Here is a 17238-nt window from a genome sequence, read left to right on the forward strand (position 1 = left end):
ATAGGGCCACAGGGGTCAGGTACTGTGATGTTAATCCTACCACTGTGCTGCCTATGTATTTTTGAGGACTCTTCAAAACCTGAAGAGAGGAAAAAAGATATCTGCCACTCCTCTGCTCCAGCAGCACTGGGCAGCATGTGCCCTGTAGTGTTCTGCTCCACCATGCAGATGTGGCCCTTTGATGCTCACCAGATGACTGATGATCATGTTTGGTTCTGGGACCACAAAGCTGCCATGAAACACATGGACATCACAGCTTCAGACTCACTCAGGTGAGCTGAGGAGGTTGAGGGTGCCTGGCCTGTTGGAAGCTGGACCAGACAGGTGTTCCCTTGCTCCAAGGGGGACCCAGACAGGCACTGCAAACCATCCCCTTTGGTACAGGAGGCCAAACCCCTTTTGGCTATTGCACTAGGGTGTCAGCTGATACCTCATAAGGACCTGGAAAAAACAGGTGAATCATCACCACAGTAAAAACTGCCCTATCAAAATCTTGCTCTTAGTGCCATACTTAATGTGGACCAGATAGCATCTGTGTTTCAGACAGATTTGGTGCAAAAACTCTGTGCATTCATTAGTCACGAGATACCTTCTGTTGGTCAAAAGTATCAAGCCAAGGAAGGCAAGACAGTGGGTCTTGAAGGATTTGAAGACTGGTACAAAAAAATTATGCAAAGCCCTGTTCTCTCTTATTCCCTATTGATCTATGTGGATGAAGGTGAAAAGCCTCTGGTTGGCTAGAAGAACTTCATGGTGTCTTGCTAAAATATGTCAAATGGTCTGGAGCTAACCCCTGTCTCCTCCTGAGTTATGACTGAGATGAGCAGGAGGGTAAAACAACTTCCACTTACTCCAAGTCTGTGCTCCCAAAACCAAGTGTACAGCTTTCTACCCAGTGCAGGAGACCAGTTTGGGAGCACTGAAAGATTTTTCAGGGGTGGGGCTTAACCCAAGTAAGAGACAAAAAGCCTGCAATACTCTTTGCAGCATGTCAACACAAAGCTTTACTCTTTCTCTTTTCTGCATTTTTTCCTATCTTTGTCAATCAAGAGACGGTGAGACCCAAGCAAGCGGAACAGGCAAATTTAGAGAGGCAAATTTTGATTTTTTTCACTCAGGTGGAGACTCCCTGTCTAAGACACTGGACATGTCTGGTCTTCTGGCTACAAGTCAGCTTTCTCTGATATTGAAAGCAACATTGTAAGGAAGGGCAAAGTTCCTTTGAGCGAGAAAGGGATCCTGAGCTACTATTTAGATGAGCTATGTTATTAAGAGAGAAGCTGCAAAGATGCTAGCTGCAAAAATAAAGGATGAAATAAAAAGTCCATGCTCCTACTCTAGCTCTATGCCACCTGCAATGTTCCCCAAAGTTCCCCAGATTTGAGTACAATGATGTAAAAGGAAGGGCTCTAGAAAAAAGGGGGTCCAAGAGAGCTGGTCAGTATTCAAGCATTACTTCTTCCAAGCTCAAGACCAGTGTATTCCCATAGCAAGAAATCAAGCAAAGGGGGCAGGAAACCCCTTTGGATGAGCAGGGAGCTTCTAGAAAATCTCAAACAGATTCTGGGATGTGGAAAAAGGAACTGGCCACGTGGGAGGATTAAAGGAACAGTCAGAGTATGTGGGGATGTGACAAAGAAGGCCAAAGCCCATTTGGAATTAAGTCTGGCAAGGGATATGAAGGACAACAAGTGTTTCTATGACTACATCAGCAGCAAAAGGAAAATTTGGGAAAATGTGTGGCTACTGCTGAAGGAGATATATGTCCTGATGACAGAAGACACAGAGAAGGCCCAATTACTGAATGCCTCAGTTTTTGGTGCTGAGGTTGGGAATCCTAGACTTTGGAGGTAAGAGAGGAAGGCTGGAGAAAGGAAGACTTCCCCTTGGATATAGAGGGCTGGGTTAGAGATTGGCTAGGTAGACATGTCTCATAAACTTCTTTACATTGAGGGTGGTGGAGCACTGGAATAGGCTGCCAAAGGAGGCCATGGAGTCTGCCTCTGGAGACAGTCCAAATCCATCTGGACACATTCCTGTGTAACTTGCTGTAGGTGACCCTGCCTTAGCAGGAGTATTGGACTAGGTGATCTCCAGAGGTCCCTTCCAATTGCAACTATTCTGTGATTCTGTGATTTCCCAAAATGCTGGGTCACATGCTATAAATCTGAAAATTTTTCAGGGGTCCACTGGCCCTCCCAGTGACAGACAGAGAAGCGCAGTCTGGATGTGGCCCAGATCCACGAGCAATTAATAGTTCAGTCAATCTGGGAGACTATTTCACTTCAATTATGGCTCCTTAAGACAAATAAACTTTTAGTTCTTACTGGTTTTGAGATTTCTCTTACAGCCATCATTGAAAATGTGACCTCATACTAATCTGCTTGCAAAATAGGCTCAGTGCTCCTCCCTTAAGAGAGACAAACTGGGGGTCTGTTCCAGCCAAACCTTAAGCATACACTTTATCACGCCTGTTCAGGGCCAGCTTGAATATGTGATCCTCTCATGAGCAATCACTAAAGCAGAGTGCAAGCTCTGGAAGTATGGACTGCTGAATTGCTTCACTCCTACACAGCTGGGGAGCTGCAGTACATTTTGGAGAACTAGAGCATACAGAATTAACTTTGTCTTAATTCAGTCCCCTAAGTATACTATAAAGTTCTCACTTTGGTAATACTGTCCTTTGAGGACATTATGACATGTCAGTGTAGTGACTATTTTCTCATCAGATGGCAATGACAAACTGCCATAATGCAAAGTATAAAAAATTCAGACTCTTCCTAGTTCTGGTAACTACCATGCCATCAGAAGATGAGATTTTATGTCTGTATTAAGAGAAATTAAGATAAAAATATTTACAGCATGCTAGCCAGTAAGACAAAAATGAACTAAAATGCCGACCAATCTACTACAATTTTCTTTACAGCTACTTACATTCTAATCATAGCATCCCAAATTTAGCTTGTCAAGTTACCCTTCAAATCAAATGCAAGAGAAAAATCCATCTTTGGCTGTGCAACTATAAACCCAGCCAGTCTAGTAAAGTGAGAGTTACTCTTCCACGTACTTGGCAAATCTGGGAGTAGAATTTACCACTCGGTGTAAATATTTCTGCATAGTTTGTTTTAAAAAAAAATTTAAAAATCTTTCCTACTCCTCTCCCTGGCAGACTCTTACAAAGTAGTAAATATGCAGATGGGCATAGTGATATATTTTGTATCAACATATTTTAAATGTGTGCATATGCATTAGCTATATAAATACATTCCCCAGGAAGCCTGCCAGTGGATGTACTAGAAAGCCTTGTATGTTACATTTGGGTTTGCTTGCGCAGTAGCACAGCAGTGTCAGGAAGAACTGCTCTTGGCTTATTTGCTCTACAGCAGCTGACACTTACCTGCACAGCTTCCTGTTTCTCTCAGGATGTACAAAGGTGCTATATTCATATGCCATGTGTGTGTATATAGTGTACATATAAATACACATATATATACACACACACATGCAAGAATATCATGGACTCATAGAATGCTTTGGGTGGGAACCTTAAAGATTATCTAGCTCCAACCCCCCTGTCACAGGTAGGGACACCTTTCATTAGACTAGGCTGCTCAGAGCTCCATCCACCCTGTCCTTGAACACCTCCTGGGATGGAGCATCTTCAGGTTCTCTAGGTAGCCTGTTCCACTGCCTCACCACTGTCACAGTAAATATTTTTTTCCTAACATCCAATCTAAACCTACTCTGTTTTAGTTTGAATTCATTCGCCCTTACCCTGTCACAACATGCTCTTGTAAAAAGTCCCTCTTGTCTTTCTTGTAAACTCCTTTAAAATATTGGGTGGTGACAGTTAGGTAACCACAAAGCCTTCACTTTTACAGACTGAACAAACCAAATTTTCTCTATATTTCCTTGGAGAAGAAGTACTCTATTCCTCTAATCAACTTTGTGATCCTTCATGGATCCTAATGTGGTCCTTCTCTGGATTCTGTTGATGTCTTTCCTGTCCTGGGGACTCCAGAGGTGGATGCAACACTCCAGCTGTGGTCTCATAAGAGTGGAGTAGAGGGGCAGAAACCTCTTGTACAACCCGTTGGCCATGCTGCTTTTGATGCAGCTTAAAACACAGCCTGTGCTGTCCAGTATCCCTGCAACTCCATTAGCAGTATCTGCCTCTGGTCCTGCTCCCTCTCCCTGCTTTTCCTGTTCCGTAGAAAAATTGCTGCACAGACAGATCCCTTATGCAAGTGAGGAAAGCAGGTCTTGCCCAAGCTCTGGACAGACCGGCTGGAGGTTGGAGACTGATGAAGGACAAAGAGGGAGGACATCTGCCCGCTGCCCTTGAGGTCCCACTGTCCCCTTGTCTGAAAGGTTTAATAGTGTCATGTTTCTCGCTGTGACTGTGCTCCTTTTCCGGTATCAGTATCAGGAACAAGGCAAAGGGAATCACACATGACTATTTACATGAGCACTGACAGATGGGGGCAACGGAGGAAGCGGCTGCAGTGCTGTGGGTGGATATGTATGCGACGCTATCATTATCCATGCACTAGGGAACCGTACAGATACTGTTGCAATGGAGCTGTGAGAACCATGCTCTTCTACTTCATTGTGCAAGGACAAGCCACAACAAATACTGTAGTGGGAATGGAGCAAAAGGGCAACTTTGTGTTTAATTCTAGAAAAAAATCAATTTGCTTTTGCAATGACGATAAGCTAGAATGAGCATTATGCCATTTCTCCCCCCACCCCCAGCCCCTTCTTTAGAGCTACTATTTAGATGAGCTATGTTATTAAGAGAGAAGCTGCAAAGATGCTAGCTGCAAAAATAAAGGATGAAATAAAAAGTCAAGCATCCACATTTCCCCCAACTGAAAATGAAGTTCTGAGGAAAGGAAGGAGGGAAAAGAAAAGAAACTTACCACACTGCGAGTGAACTTTTCTAGAGAAGTTCTACGACCTTGCAAATTCTCTGGCTTAACAGGGAAAGAAGTAGGGAGATAAAAAATACAGAAAAAAACCCCTTCAGCTTAAATGCAGTCTTTCAAAACAGCAGCAAAATATAAGGAAGCAACAAGAAGAAAAAGTCGTAAAAAATGTAAAAAGCAGAAATCAATGTTTGCAACAGCAAACATAAGAAATCAAAATGCCTTAAAGAGTGAGAGACATCACTACTTTTACTCTCAGAGAATGTCACTTTTCCCCTGTGAGTTTTTTGAATGGTTCATATATGTCAGTGTCTTACAGCTGTTGGTATTGATTTCTTGTTCACTGAATTTTCCTTCTGTTCCTGTTCAAGCTGGGAGCTCTGATTCTGGTTAACATCTGCCAAACAGCTATCGGAGGCTCCCATCTACTTGCATAGAGAGATGAAAAAAACCACAGTAGCTTTCACAATATTAAAAAGCCATATCTGAGTGAATACAGCACTGGAAGAAAGCCACCACTGGACTCATTGCCACTGAACCTACACTCTTCTATTTATCCAAAGAGTAGAGCCATATTTCCAATAAGTTTGGCTACATCAAAACACAAGGCAGCATATGCACGTCTTTGCAAGACAATGAAAAGATACAAAACAGTTTGGGGTACTGATATTTTTGTACCTGGAGTACAGGACTATTCATATGTGAGAAGATGTTCAATTGTACTGTGAGAAAACAAGGGTTTGCATCGTGGCTTTATTAACATATCCCTGAGAAGGTTGCTCACTGCAGCACTTCGTTCATTTGGCACAAGGGAGATCTAATCACCACTAACAAGGAAGAACTAAGTAATTTATTGGCACGTTTGCTGGAATATCTAAGAGAAAATAATTCTTATAGAGAAGAAACTCAATGCTACAAAAGAAAGCTCACTGCAGTGAGCACTGCTGATTTCCAGGAGAGACACTTATTTTAATGTGGTAAGCCAGAAAAATGGGGGTAGTAAGATGGAAGTAAAACTGCCATGAAGGGAGTAAGAAGCTACATGTAAGTGAAAACCACAGTAACGATGGTGCATCACAGTGCACTGGAAACAAGCACTGCACTGGAGAGGCACATACCTGATGTACCATCTGCCACAGATTCAGCTGCAGTAACAACCCCCAGACAAAGGACCAGTGCAAAAATCAGATAGAGAAGACATAAAGAAGCCAAAACCATACCAGATAAATTGAATAAGAAGTTGTGTAGTTGAGTCTAGGCAAAGACTTTTTATTCTTCTGCATGTTTATCACAGCTCTCACAGCTCTCTGATGTCTACAAGGTTAGTTTTAAGCATCCCATGGAGAGATGGGGCAGATTGTCCCTGCTGCATCACCAAATGTAAGCCCCTTTTAAGACAAGCAATATTCTTTATCCAGAAGAAGGAAACAAGCAACCTCCACACTTACAACCATTTGAGAAAGCCAAACAATCAGCTCTAATGTTCCAAAGTGCTATCAAAAGTGAAAGCTAGAGGCACATCATTTTAGCCCACACAGAGGATGGAGCCAAGGCCTCAAAGCTAGTACCAAGCAATACAGCAGCCTTTCTGGTTGGCAGACAGGCAGTGATGTACTGCAAGTCCACTGGTCCCCAAAGGAGCATTTAACATGCACTAATCCAAGGGTTAGTTGCCTCTCCTTGCATGTGAGAAGAGAGGAAAGGGGAAAGAAACATCAGCCTCACTCTTTGGCTGAGTATTAGAGCCATGCAAGTGCTCAGAACATCACAGATTCCCTCTTGGAAGTAGCCTCAGTGGTGTCCCTATACCCCGAGGCAGCAGAGGTGACAAAGAGAAGCTGCATTCCTGCCACTTTGGCTGAACATGTCCCACTGAGCTGGACTGAGGACAACAGTGCCCAGCTGAGCACTGGGCCTCTGTGCTGGTCCCCTGCAGGGGGGGTGAGACCCACTAGCAGCCAAGTTAAAGACACAATTTCAGGAGGAGAAATACCTGAACAAAAGACTAAGTGTTCTGCAAGGCTCCCTGCAGGCGCAAGGCACTCGAAGTCTGCAGCAGGACAATGCTGCAGGCTGGAAAATCAGTGTCTGACCCAACTGCATTTTGAAGTAGAGCTCTGGTGTGCACTGGAATCAAAGGATAGTGAGCTGCTATACAGGCCACATTGTGCCCCTGCACTCTCTGTCAAAATTTAATATCTCTGTTTTTTTCTACCAGCAAGGTGATGCATCTTCCCATCCAGCAGAAAGGCAGGATGGTGGTTTTCAAAGATGAGCACCTTTGTTGAGGTGCTGAGAGCTTGTCTGGTGCAGGGAGCCCTAAACAAGGCTGTTTGCTGCCTACCACAGCTGAAGACGTGGGGAAGCAGCCACACAGAGCAGTGTCTCACAGAAGCACCTTGCAAAGCACGGTTTGCAGTCACTCTGCACATTTGGCATGGCGGTGGCAGGCTGGGACTAGCTCGATGTGTGGAAAGCTCGTCCCCATAGCATCCAGCTCTGAGTCAAAGCATGACATTTTCTAGTGAAATAAAAAGCAGCTGAAGCAGGCTGGCTGCAGAGTGATGAGCTGGCTTGAGCAGTTTGAATGTCCGTGGGTGTGGGTGCTGGCTGTACAGCTTGCTGGCTCTTCCTGTCTGCTTGCCCGTGTGGTTGGCCGTGTGCCGTGCAGGCAATGCCTGCCCACAGCTCTGCAGCACGGGGCTGAGCTGGGAGGCTGCCTTGCACACCAGATGAAGGAAATTTAAAAATAACAAAGTGCAAAAAAAAAAAAAAAAATAAAAAAAAATAGTAAGACCGAATCACACCTATCTCAGTCCTGGGAACAAGACCTGGGGTCTGGACCCCGGAGCCATTGCCTGCTGCAGCAGCTGCAGCAGCCTTTGCACAAACATACACTGTGTGTGCAAAGGGGCAAAGGCAGACAAACACATGTGCATGACATGTCATGCAGTCCTCCCAGGTGCAAAAAATGCAATCTTTGCCAGTAAATACACCAACAGACTTGATCAGCTAATGGCAAAGGACATATGCATTTGGATAAAATATGGAACAACCATCCCTGCTGCAGATGAAAATCTCTCAGCCCAGGCAGATACAAAAAAATAGAGCTCACCACGTAGAAGCCATTCACTAATTATTGACTGGCTTCTCCAGATTTTTCTTTTTTTTCATGACTAATCATTTACCCAACCATCCAAACTTTAAGTTCCTTTGTGCAGATTCTACTTGTGTGGAAATACAGTAGAAGAAAACTTAAGAAAACCAGCTGTCACCGATTATTAAAAATAATTATGAGAAAATTGCTCAGCATCTTTACAACATTAAAGACAAGTCCTGGCACTGAGTCAAACTGGCCATGTGTGCCCTGATGGGGCTAAGAAGGGGGCATAATCTGCAACAGGAACCTTCCTGGACAACTCAGAGTGCAGCTGGCATGGTGGGTCTGGCTAAAAGCAATGCTTCAAAAGGTCTGTGCTGGAAATGGAGCCGGTTCCTCATGGCATGAAGCTCCTAAGTATCCCCTTGCTGACAGGGATCTGAAAAGGGGTAGGGAAATACATATAGAAACTCAGTCTTCTGAACATAAGATCTGCAGAATTCTCTACCTCCCTCCCTCCCTGGATTAATTTTGTTGGCTACTGAATCCTTTTTTTTGGTATGAGACTGGGATGTGAAGTGGGGTTTATTTTGAACTTTAACTTGGTGAAAAATAATGTGTTCCAGAAGGAATGGCATCAGATAAAAATAAAGGATAATAATATCCCTGACCCCGGGTTCAGAAAAGGCCAGAAGCAGATCCTGGGCTTCTCAGGCAGTCACATCTATCTTTCCAAAGTGAGAAAGCAAAGGGGCACGTACAGTGCTACCAAGTGGCCGGAGTCTTTTGCATATATTGTGTGTTCATTTGAATAGGATCACAGTGAATTCACACTTCCCTGAACCAGCTGGAGAGCAAAACAATGCTCTAAACCAAGAAAATACCAACCTGTTCTTCCCTCAGTGTTGCAGGGCTCACTCCCATGGCTTCACAGCCTGTCTGCACTACAGCTGTGACTGCCTTTCCAGGATGCTTCCCCTGCCTGTGGGCAGGGCTGGATGGCAGGAAGCCACCCCATGCCAGGCTGACATGAACACCAGCACCGTGACAGTTCAGCTGCTGCTTCAGCTAATGCAGAGATGCCAACCACTGTCATTGTTTCACCTTTACAGTGAGTAATGGAAAGTACCTCGAGGTCTTTTCTGTTCCTTTTGCTCCCTTCTCTGCAAAAATAACTAGCAGAGCACGTGTCTGGCTGCTTCTAACCATTAACAAAAGTTCCTGTGCACTCGCTTCCCCTTCCACGGTGCACTAACTAATCTACACTGCTTTTTCCCCAGAGAATAAACCCCTGCTCTGCAGCAAAGTCACCCTGCCAAAATGCCTCCTTGTCTTGACTGAGGAGGTTTGTCACAGCACTTGTCCTGACAGGTGGATCACTGCTGTCTAAGGACATCCAGCCACCATTTTGGCTACCATGGAGAAGGGCTGGAGGGCAGTGCAGCGGTGATTACCTGCTGTAAATACCCTGCAGCAAGGTGCATATCAACAGAAACAGGAGCAGGTCAGTGCTTGACTGTGCATAGCACCAGCAGGACGTGTTGCATAGATACACAAATAAAACACAGTGAGTTGCTCTGGGATCTCAGCACATCCAGCCCTTCACTCTCGAGCCAGACGCTTTCAGCAGATCCATGATTTCTACCTGCTGCAGGGAGGGGGCTGGGAATGGAGGCTCAGAGCTCCAGTTGGGCTGGGCATATGGCCATTTCTCCTGAGGAAAGGGCTGTGCTCTCATCTCTCCTCCAGCCTGGCAGGGAGGAGGCCTTCTGTTCAAGGCAGAAGGCTACACCCAGTTTTTCCCCTCTGCAGCTCACTGCTTCCAATCACACCCTTGCTGGAGGCCAACCTCATGTTCCCTGCTGAGCACCATGAATCTGCAGGATTGAAGCCAATGACACTGTGGTTACTTGTAATAATGACACTGGGAAGAACGGAGGAAAAAACATCTAAAATGGATTAACAAAGTATGTATGTCTGGTCTGTATACAGCCTATGTCTGCTGTCTTGCATCAGTTAGTGGTGCGAACAATATGTTCCCCTCATAATTCTGTCATTGTATCTCAATCCCAACCCATGATTTCGTCTCCCTCCTTCCCCTCCATTTCTGTACTCCCAGAGCAGGGAGGGAAAGCTCCCACATCTGTGGTTATTGTATGGTGCAGAAGAAAGTAACTCTTCAAACTTACAGTATTTCACAAATACTAGAAATGTGAAGTAGGTTTTGAAGCACTAATCAAGCTTTGGCATCTCTCTGCTGAGCAGGTCACTATTATTATTGCCCTTTGAAAAAGAGGAGGATATAGGGCAGGCAAGGTTGAACTTTTCTTTTCCCCAAGCTCACACAAGAAATTAAGTGGGGCAGCCAGGGAAAGCATACAGATTTTATGGTTCCCAGTTCTGTGCTCTAGCCACACAGTCTGCTTTTCCCTTTTTTCTGCCCTCTCAGTTGCCAAAACACAGTGCTGGAGGGCAAAAGATCGCAAATGACACAAATTTATCCACAAAACATTAATGTGGGAATTGAAGTCCATAGTTCATTTGCTTAGTGCAAGCAACTCTTTTACCCCACGTCCATTATGCTATGCTTCTGACAGAACTTATTTTTAGTAATGAAAGTAAGCTATGTCATATCAGTGTGATATACAAGCCATGTGAGGATAATGACTTAGGGAAAAGACAGGCCTTAGAGAGATGTACTCATCACAACTTAAAGAACTGCACTGAATTTCTATTCACATCAGTAAATCCAGGACTTTGTTTGCAGGTTCTAAACCAAATCCTCCATCCATGCAGGCTCTGATATGTCACTGGGTTCCTCTTTTCCTTCCCTTGCTTTCCAGCTATTTAGAGGAATTTTAAAAGGCTGCCTCTCAAAGCTGCACCAAATGTCCTAAAGATAGGACCATGCAGCTCAGCATACAGAAATGTCATGTTCTTTCTATCATCATCTTTGTACCTACACTGTTTCCAAAACATTCACTTGCCCAACACAATGTAATGTGGTTGCAAAGAGCTTTTCAGACTCTGGAGTAACACCAACTCCCCTCCTGCATAATGTGAGGCTGGTGAACAGAGCATCTGCACAGATCTACTCCTGCCTTTTTCGTGCCTTCCTATGTTTACTCATGCACCCACAGCTCTTTCTAAAAGGAACTTGATTCTTACTTTCACGGCTGCGTTAACATGACACCAAAACCTGCTCCTGCGGCAGTTTGTGGGGGGATGAGGATGTCATGCTGACACATCCAGGGCTTGATCTGACAGCAAACAAGAATTGCAAAAAAATAAACCTTTGGTTTGAATGGGTTTGGCTGGGAGGAGAAAGCTCTCCTGGCTTTCAAGCACATGAACCCTCACATGTTCAATGGAGACTGGGGAGTAGGGGGGTCGTAAGCTGCTGGGGGTAGGAAGATGGCAGAAGCTTTTATGGTTTATACCATCAGAAGACTTTGCTTCACACCTCCTTCATTCCCCAGTCTCTGAACTAAGTCAGGTCTAACCCTTCTAAATGTAAGCAGCATTGGTTTATGCTGTCTCAGACCAGACATTTTGAAACAGAAGGCTGACTGCTGCCCTCCACTACCTTTCGCTAATCCACCTGCCAGTAGTCTCAGGCACAGCAGACAGAGGGGCTTGTCTCCTTTTGTCACCATATGCATGCTTTTAGGGCACACAATGACAATCAGGACAAAAATACCACTGGGATTTCATTGTATTGTGCCGATGCAATGTAATTTGGCAGCACACAGAGAATGCAGCAGAAAAACAGCAGGGAAGATGGTGATGGGAAACCACACGCTCGGGCTGCAGGATATGTACAGTCCTGGGAGCCAAATGCAAGTGGGACACGCACACATGTACATGGCATGCACATGCACAGACACACACATAGAGCTATGGGAATTAATCAGGAATTGCAGGAAGCATTTCAGCACAGCCACAACTGCAGAAATCAGTAGCTTATCTCCTAGACCACTTAGAAAGAGGGGACTCGAGGACAAGAATTGTAACTCTCCTTTGCTACCTTGATCTGGAGGCTCACGACAGAATCATGGTGCTGGCAGAGCTCATGCAGATACCAAGAAGACTAAGAGCTCAAACCCAGATTTCCTGAGACAATGTGGCTGGAATTCTTGATTACTACATGCATTGCAATTATTTCCTGTCTCTGAGGAAAAGGAAGCTTCTCTGGGGAGGCAAAAGCAAGGGAAAGGAGTATGGGAATTGCTGCATGGGGACCTATAGGTAAGGCATCCAAAGGGAATATCACATGGTGAGACTAGGGAGGGGAAAACCTTAACAGGTAAATTTTGCACCAGTAATGAACAGATTGATGGGTTCTGCTTCTCATATCACATACTGTCTTTTCCATGAGAAAGCGGTAATACCGGCAATTATACTGCCTGCACTGAGTTTGGGAGACAGCTGTGCAAGACACTTTTCCATGCTACATTTACCTTGGGTCACCATGTTTTCCCCAAAACTCATGCTGAGGCTGTGCACGTGGATGCCATGCCCCCAGTGAAGAACACAAAAGTGCTCATTCCCTTCTTAAAGGAAAAAAAAAGGAAACAATATTTTCACACTAGCAGCAAGCTGCAGGCGAGAATCAAGAGGTGCTAAGAGATGCAAGCATGTCCTTTCCAACAGATACCTTCTTCTTCGCCAGCAGTAAGTCCTGGTAAGCATTCGAACGCAGAAAGCGCGCGTAGCTGTCACTCTTCATCAGCTTGTAAATGTGCTCCTGTGGGATGGGGGGAAATGAGAGACAGAGAAATGTTATCAAACCTCATTTAGACATCACAGGGACTTAAAACACAGAAAATTGGAAGGAAGAGAGACTGATCAGAGTTCTAATTAAGTCTGCTATTATTGATTATCTGTGTTGTGGTAGGGTACACAAGGTCCATCCTGGGGCAGGACCCTGCTGTGACTGGGGCTGTATGAACACAAAACAAAGAGACAGACCTCACCCCAAAGACTGCCACACATTATTCACTATCAGGATTATTCTGCAAAGATTGCAACTCTCTGAAGTCCCCAGATTATAAGAAAGTGCCTACCCTGGAAAGAAGAAATAAGGAAAGAAATCTCGTAGATTAGGTTTCATTTCACCAGTTACAGATACTTGAACAATCACCCAGCACTCTCCTCCTGTTCATGGAGGGGAACTGATACTTGCACACATTTCATCTCCACTTTAGACATCCACTCAAGTAAGACAATGTGTTAATGTCCTAACCACCTGTATTCATGGTGACTATGCAGGGAAGTTACATGACTAGCTCTGATGTGGATGGCTACACCATATGTATAAAGTTACATTGGATGAGTATCTTTCCTAGGGTCTTCTCTTAAGTCAAACTACTTGACTTTCCAGTTTGCTCTGAGAGCACTTACTCTGTGTACTTCAAATTTACAAAGTGATGTTTCATTGCATTGCATACTCTTTTCTAATTTCCTTGCTAAGCTTTACTCTCCTGCTGAGAATCCCTTAACACAGTCAGCTTTTCTCCTAGTTATCCCTGGATTTACAAAAGATATTATCCCAAACACCAAGAAAATCACATCAAAATTCTTTGAACAAATAATGACTGAGAATACACTAAAGGAGCTCAAGAGAAAAACAGGCACCTTGGACTTTTCTCTTAGACATTGCCCAAGGAAGCACTTTTAGAGTTAATGAGCAGTTTTATCTATAGTGAATTATACAATGTGAAATATTCTCTCCTGCCCTAAAGCCATTGTACATGAAACTTTAGAAGCACCAAACCAGACAGAAGTGACATAGCTTATTTCAGTGTGTTAACAAGCCAAGCAGAATTCCCTTCTCTTCACCATCATGGGTAATTAGCAATGACCTGTCTATACTCAGAAGAACTGCTTAATTCAGCTTTCTTACAGTATTTGGTGTAGTCCTAGGAGGGCTACTGGTTTTCCTTTGACACAGTGTAAATGTATTCTTTGAGCTACATCCTGGTGTGGAACAATTTTTACTGGTTAATTTCCAACCTTTCTTTTAGTCTTGACTAAATGATCCTCATTTGTGCAGCACTATCTATCCAAAGGACAGCACAAGATTTTGCAATAGAATAGTTCATATAAAGCTATTTAGCAACTGTTACCCTTTTTGCTTCAGAAAAAATACATGGTAGGGCACAGTTTCATACTCCTTGTGTACAAGATTGCCATGAGATTTGGCATCCAGCTGTGGGACATTTGTTCTATTTATGCAGGACAGAAAGAGCCAAGTACACCCTAAGACAAGAAGAGGGAAAATAATGCACATCATGGATATGATCATCAAAAGATGAATAGGGATTTTCAACATCAGTTCTCTCTGAAACCTTTCAACTAGCATACACGCAGGACTCTGTTGATTTAAACCCAACCACGCCTCAACCGTTTTGCCTGTACTGCTGCCTCTTGAGGTTTCCTAGGAGACTCCATGTCCTCCTTATAAGTTCCTTGTAACTACCTGGGAAACAAACTCGCCTAACTGGTGCTTTTCCAGGACTATGAGGAGACAGACTGATGACTAAGTGGGCACCTTGTAGCCCATCAACAGTGCCTGTTGATGGGCTACAAAGCCCATCAAAGGGCCTGAGGGGTCTCCAGAGCCTTCATCCTCTTAGTGTTCCTCTTTGCAGCAGCCAGGACATGCAGGGAGCTGGTGGGACAGGTGCTGAGGTGGGCAGCAAGGTGCTGTGGCTGAGGCAACATGGTGGGTGACAGGGATATTTACATTAACATTTTGCAAGATGTGATTTATTTTTTTACTTTCTTTGGGCTCCAAATGGTTTCTTTACCAGTGGTCAGACAACTGGGTCTGGTCTGAAACATGATGATAACATTTTTGGAAAATAACTTCCAGTTTTCATTGCCACACAGACAGAGGTGAAGGAGAACACACTAGGTTGGCCATATGACCCACCTGCATGCCAGTGACAACTATCATTCTTGCTCATGTCAAAACAACTTCATGTATTTGACCTTAAAACAGTATAAAATGAGTATCTGGTGGTCAGAAGGAGAAAAAATTGCTTTGATCCTGAGATGAAATAAACCACAAGCTGCCTTCTTAACTGAAGCCCTTCCCTGAAACAGGACTATTGTACAGCCACAGCCCTGATGCCACTGCAGTTAGCTAATTGGTATGAAGCATTTTCTCTGCTTTTCACATCTTGGAATCACTAAACAGCAACACTGCTACCTTTCAGCTTTCAGCTGTTCACCGCAGATATAATCAAACAGGGAATAACAGGGAATTATTAATAATAATTCCTAGGCTTTGCATGCTAATGAAGAAAGAAGGTTGGGCATAGGAAAAGGAGGGACATGCATAGCTTCAGAAGCAAACTTTATTTTTTAATTATACAAATTCAAAGGGCTTGCTTTCAACAATTTCTAGACTGAAGGCATGAATGATACACTAGTAATTTATTTTACAACACCACATTTCTGAAGCACCTACTGGAAATCTGAGCCAGTTGCTCAGAACAGCAAAGACTGCCTGTGAAATTTGCAACAGTACAGAACAACTTGCATTGCTACAGTGAAGATCCCTACTGAGACTGCACCATGAAGATTTCTGCTAAAATTGTGGCCCACTTACATACCAAATCTAGCTGAAGGTGGGAAAAGCCAGTGGCTGGAACACTTGTTTTGATTTGTAGCCTGCTCTGTTCTTTGCCACCAAGCTATTTTCTCTTATGCATTCTAGAACCTGCAATTACCTAGGGAAGAGCTACAGCTAGTGTTTAGAAGATCCTCATTTCATAAATATATTGAAGGCTACTGGAGATCTAACAACTGACCATATTCTTCTGTGGAAGCCTGAGCAACAGGCAGAGGTGTGGGTTTGGATTTAGTTGCTCTGTGCAACTTGTGCAAATTGTCTTGTCCTTCTGTGTCATGGATTTTTAGCTCACTTTGGATCATTGCAACCCACTGGTCTCTCACTTCTTATTTTACTGACCAGCTGGGTTTTTTTCCACCTTTTTATCACATGGGGGAAAGAAATGGCACCACATTAAAGACTGAAATCTCCCAGTGCATTCTGAAAACATGCATGATGTCCCTGACATTACACAACAGTCCTGGAAAGAAATTTGAGTTTTCCATCCTTATACTGAGATAATTCTCCATTTTGTTGTTTATTGCACGGTAATGAACTCACTACTGCTGGTTCCCTAAATAGAAAAAGTAAATGCACTATCTGTGTAACTCTTAACAATGCAGCTGCAGCTCTGGACATTCTGGTCTCTTGCACTGTGAGCAGTCTGTCCAGAATTACCACTGCAACACTTCTTTACAAGTGCAATGGGAAGTTCCTGTGCCCTATCTGCACAAGAACAGGAGGATCATTTCATCTAGGTGGTACAGCCTCTCCCAGCCATTGCCATGTACCACTTCCCACATATGGTTCAGTCTCACAGCTCCCTGCTCCAGCCCTAAGACAGCAATCCTTTAGGGAGCTACACTGCAAACCCAAGGATTTAAAACAATCATCTAACAAAACTGCCCAAGTGATCTATTAAACCATTAAACAAGGTAGCTTATAAAATGAGATAAAAGGCAGGAAAAAAAAGTCTTTCAAGATTTGGCCAGCTGTTGACAGGCATCACGTGTCCCACTGGTCTCCCCTGCAGCCTTGCCAGCTCTTTCTGAGCACTGAGCTGCCATCTCAGGCCACTACAGTGGCAGCTGCAAGTGGAGACAGGGACTGACTTGACATGTGTGAGGGAGCCCCGGCAAGCTGGCTTTTTGAGCTGACCAGTCACTTAGTCCCTCACACAGCATGCTGCTGATGAGTACTGGCTGTACTGATACTCCCCTGTGACAATGGATGCACATTGGGAAATGTCAGTCTAACATGGAAAGTGGCACCAGAACCTGCTTTTGTAAGTGCAGTGGATTTTATCTCCAGGAAGCAAACAAATCCCTTACAAGACTCCTGCAAGCAGAGAGGGTTTGCTATCAAACATCCCCATGACTGTTGTTTCCCGGTTCTTGAACCAAGGCAATAGAGGCAATGGGATCTGCTTGCATCTCGTTGTTGAGAAAAAGGCAGGCCCTCTTTTGTGTTTTATGCACCTGAATCACATCTCCTCCATGGTGAGGAAAAATATGCAGTGGTCCTGGGGGCTCTAACTGAGCACATTCTCCAAACCTGGTCTTCTGTAGTAAGAGTTACACTTAGGATAT

At 44.1% G+C, this 17238-nt stretch overlaps 1 protein-coding gene across 1 annotated transcript in view; it reads right to left on the reverse strand.

The window, feature by feature from the left end:
• The window catches only part of RGS6 (regulator of G protein signaling 6), a 263848-nt gene that overhangs the window by 14795 nt on the left and 231815 nt on the right, over window positions 1-17238 (reverse strand). Inside the window, exon 16 of the mRNA XM_058860035.1 lies at window positions 12686-12775. Coding sequence (XP_058716018.1) covers window positions 12686-12775 — 90 coding nt within the window. The remainder of the gene's footprint in view (window positions 1-12685; window positions 12776-17238) is intronic.

This window comes from Poecile atricapillus, chromosome 1, assembly GCF_030490865.1.
Source record: "Poecile atricapillus isolate bPoeAtr1 chromosome 1, bPoeAtr1.hap1, whole genome shotgun sequence".
NCBI lineage: Eukaryota > Metazoa > Chordata > Aves > Passeriformes > Paridae > Poecile > Poecile atricapillus.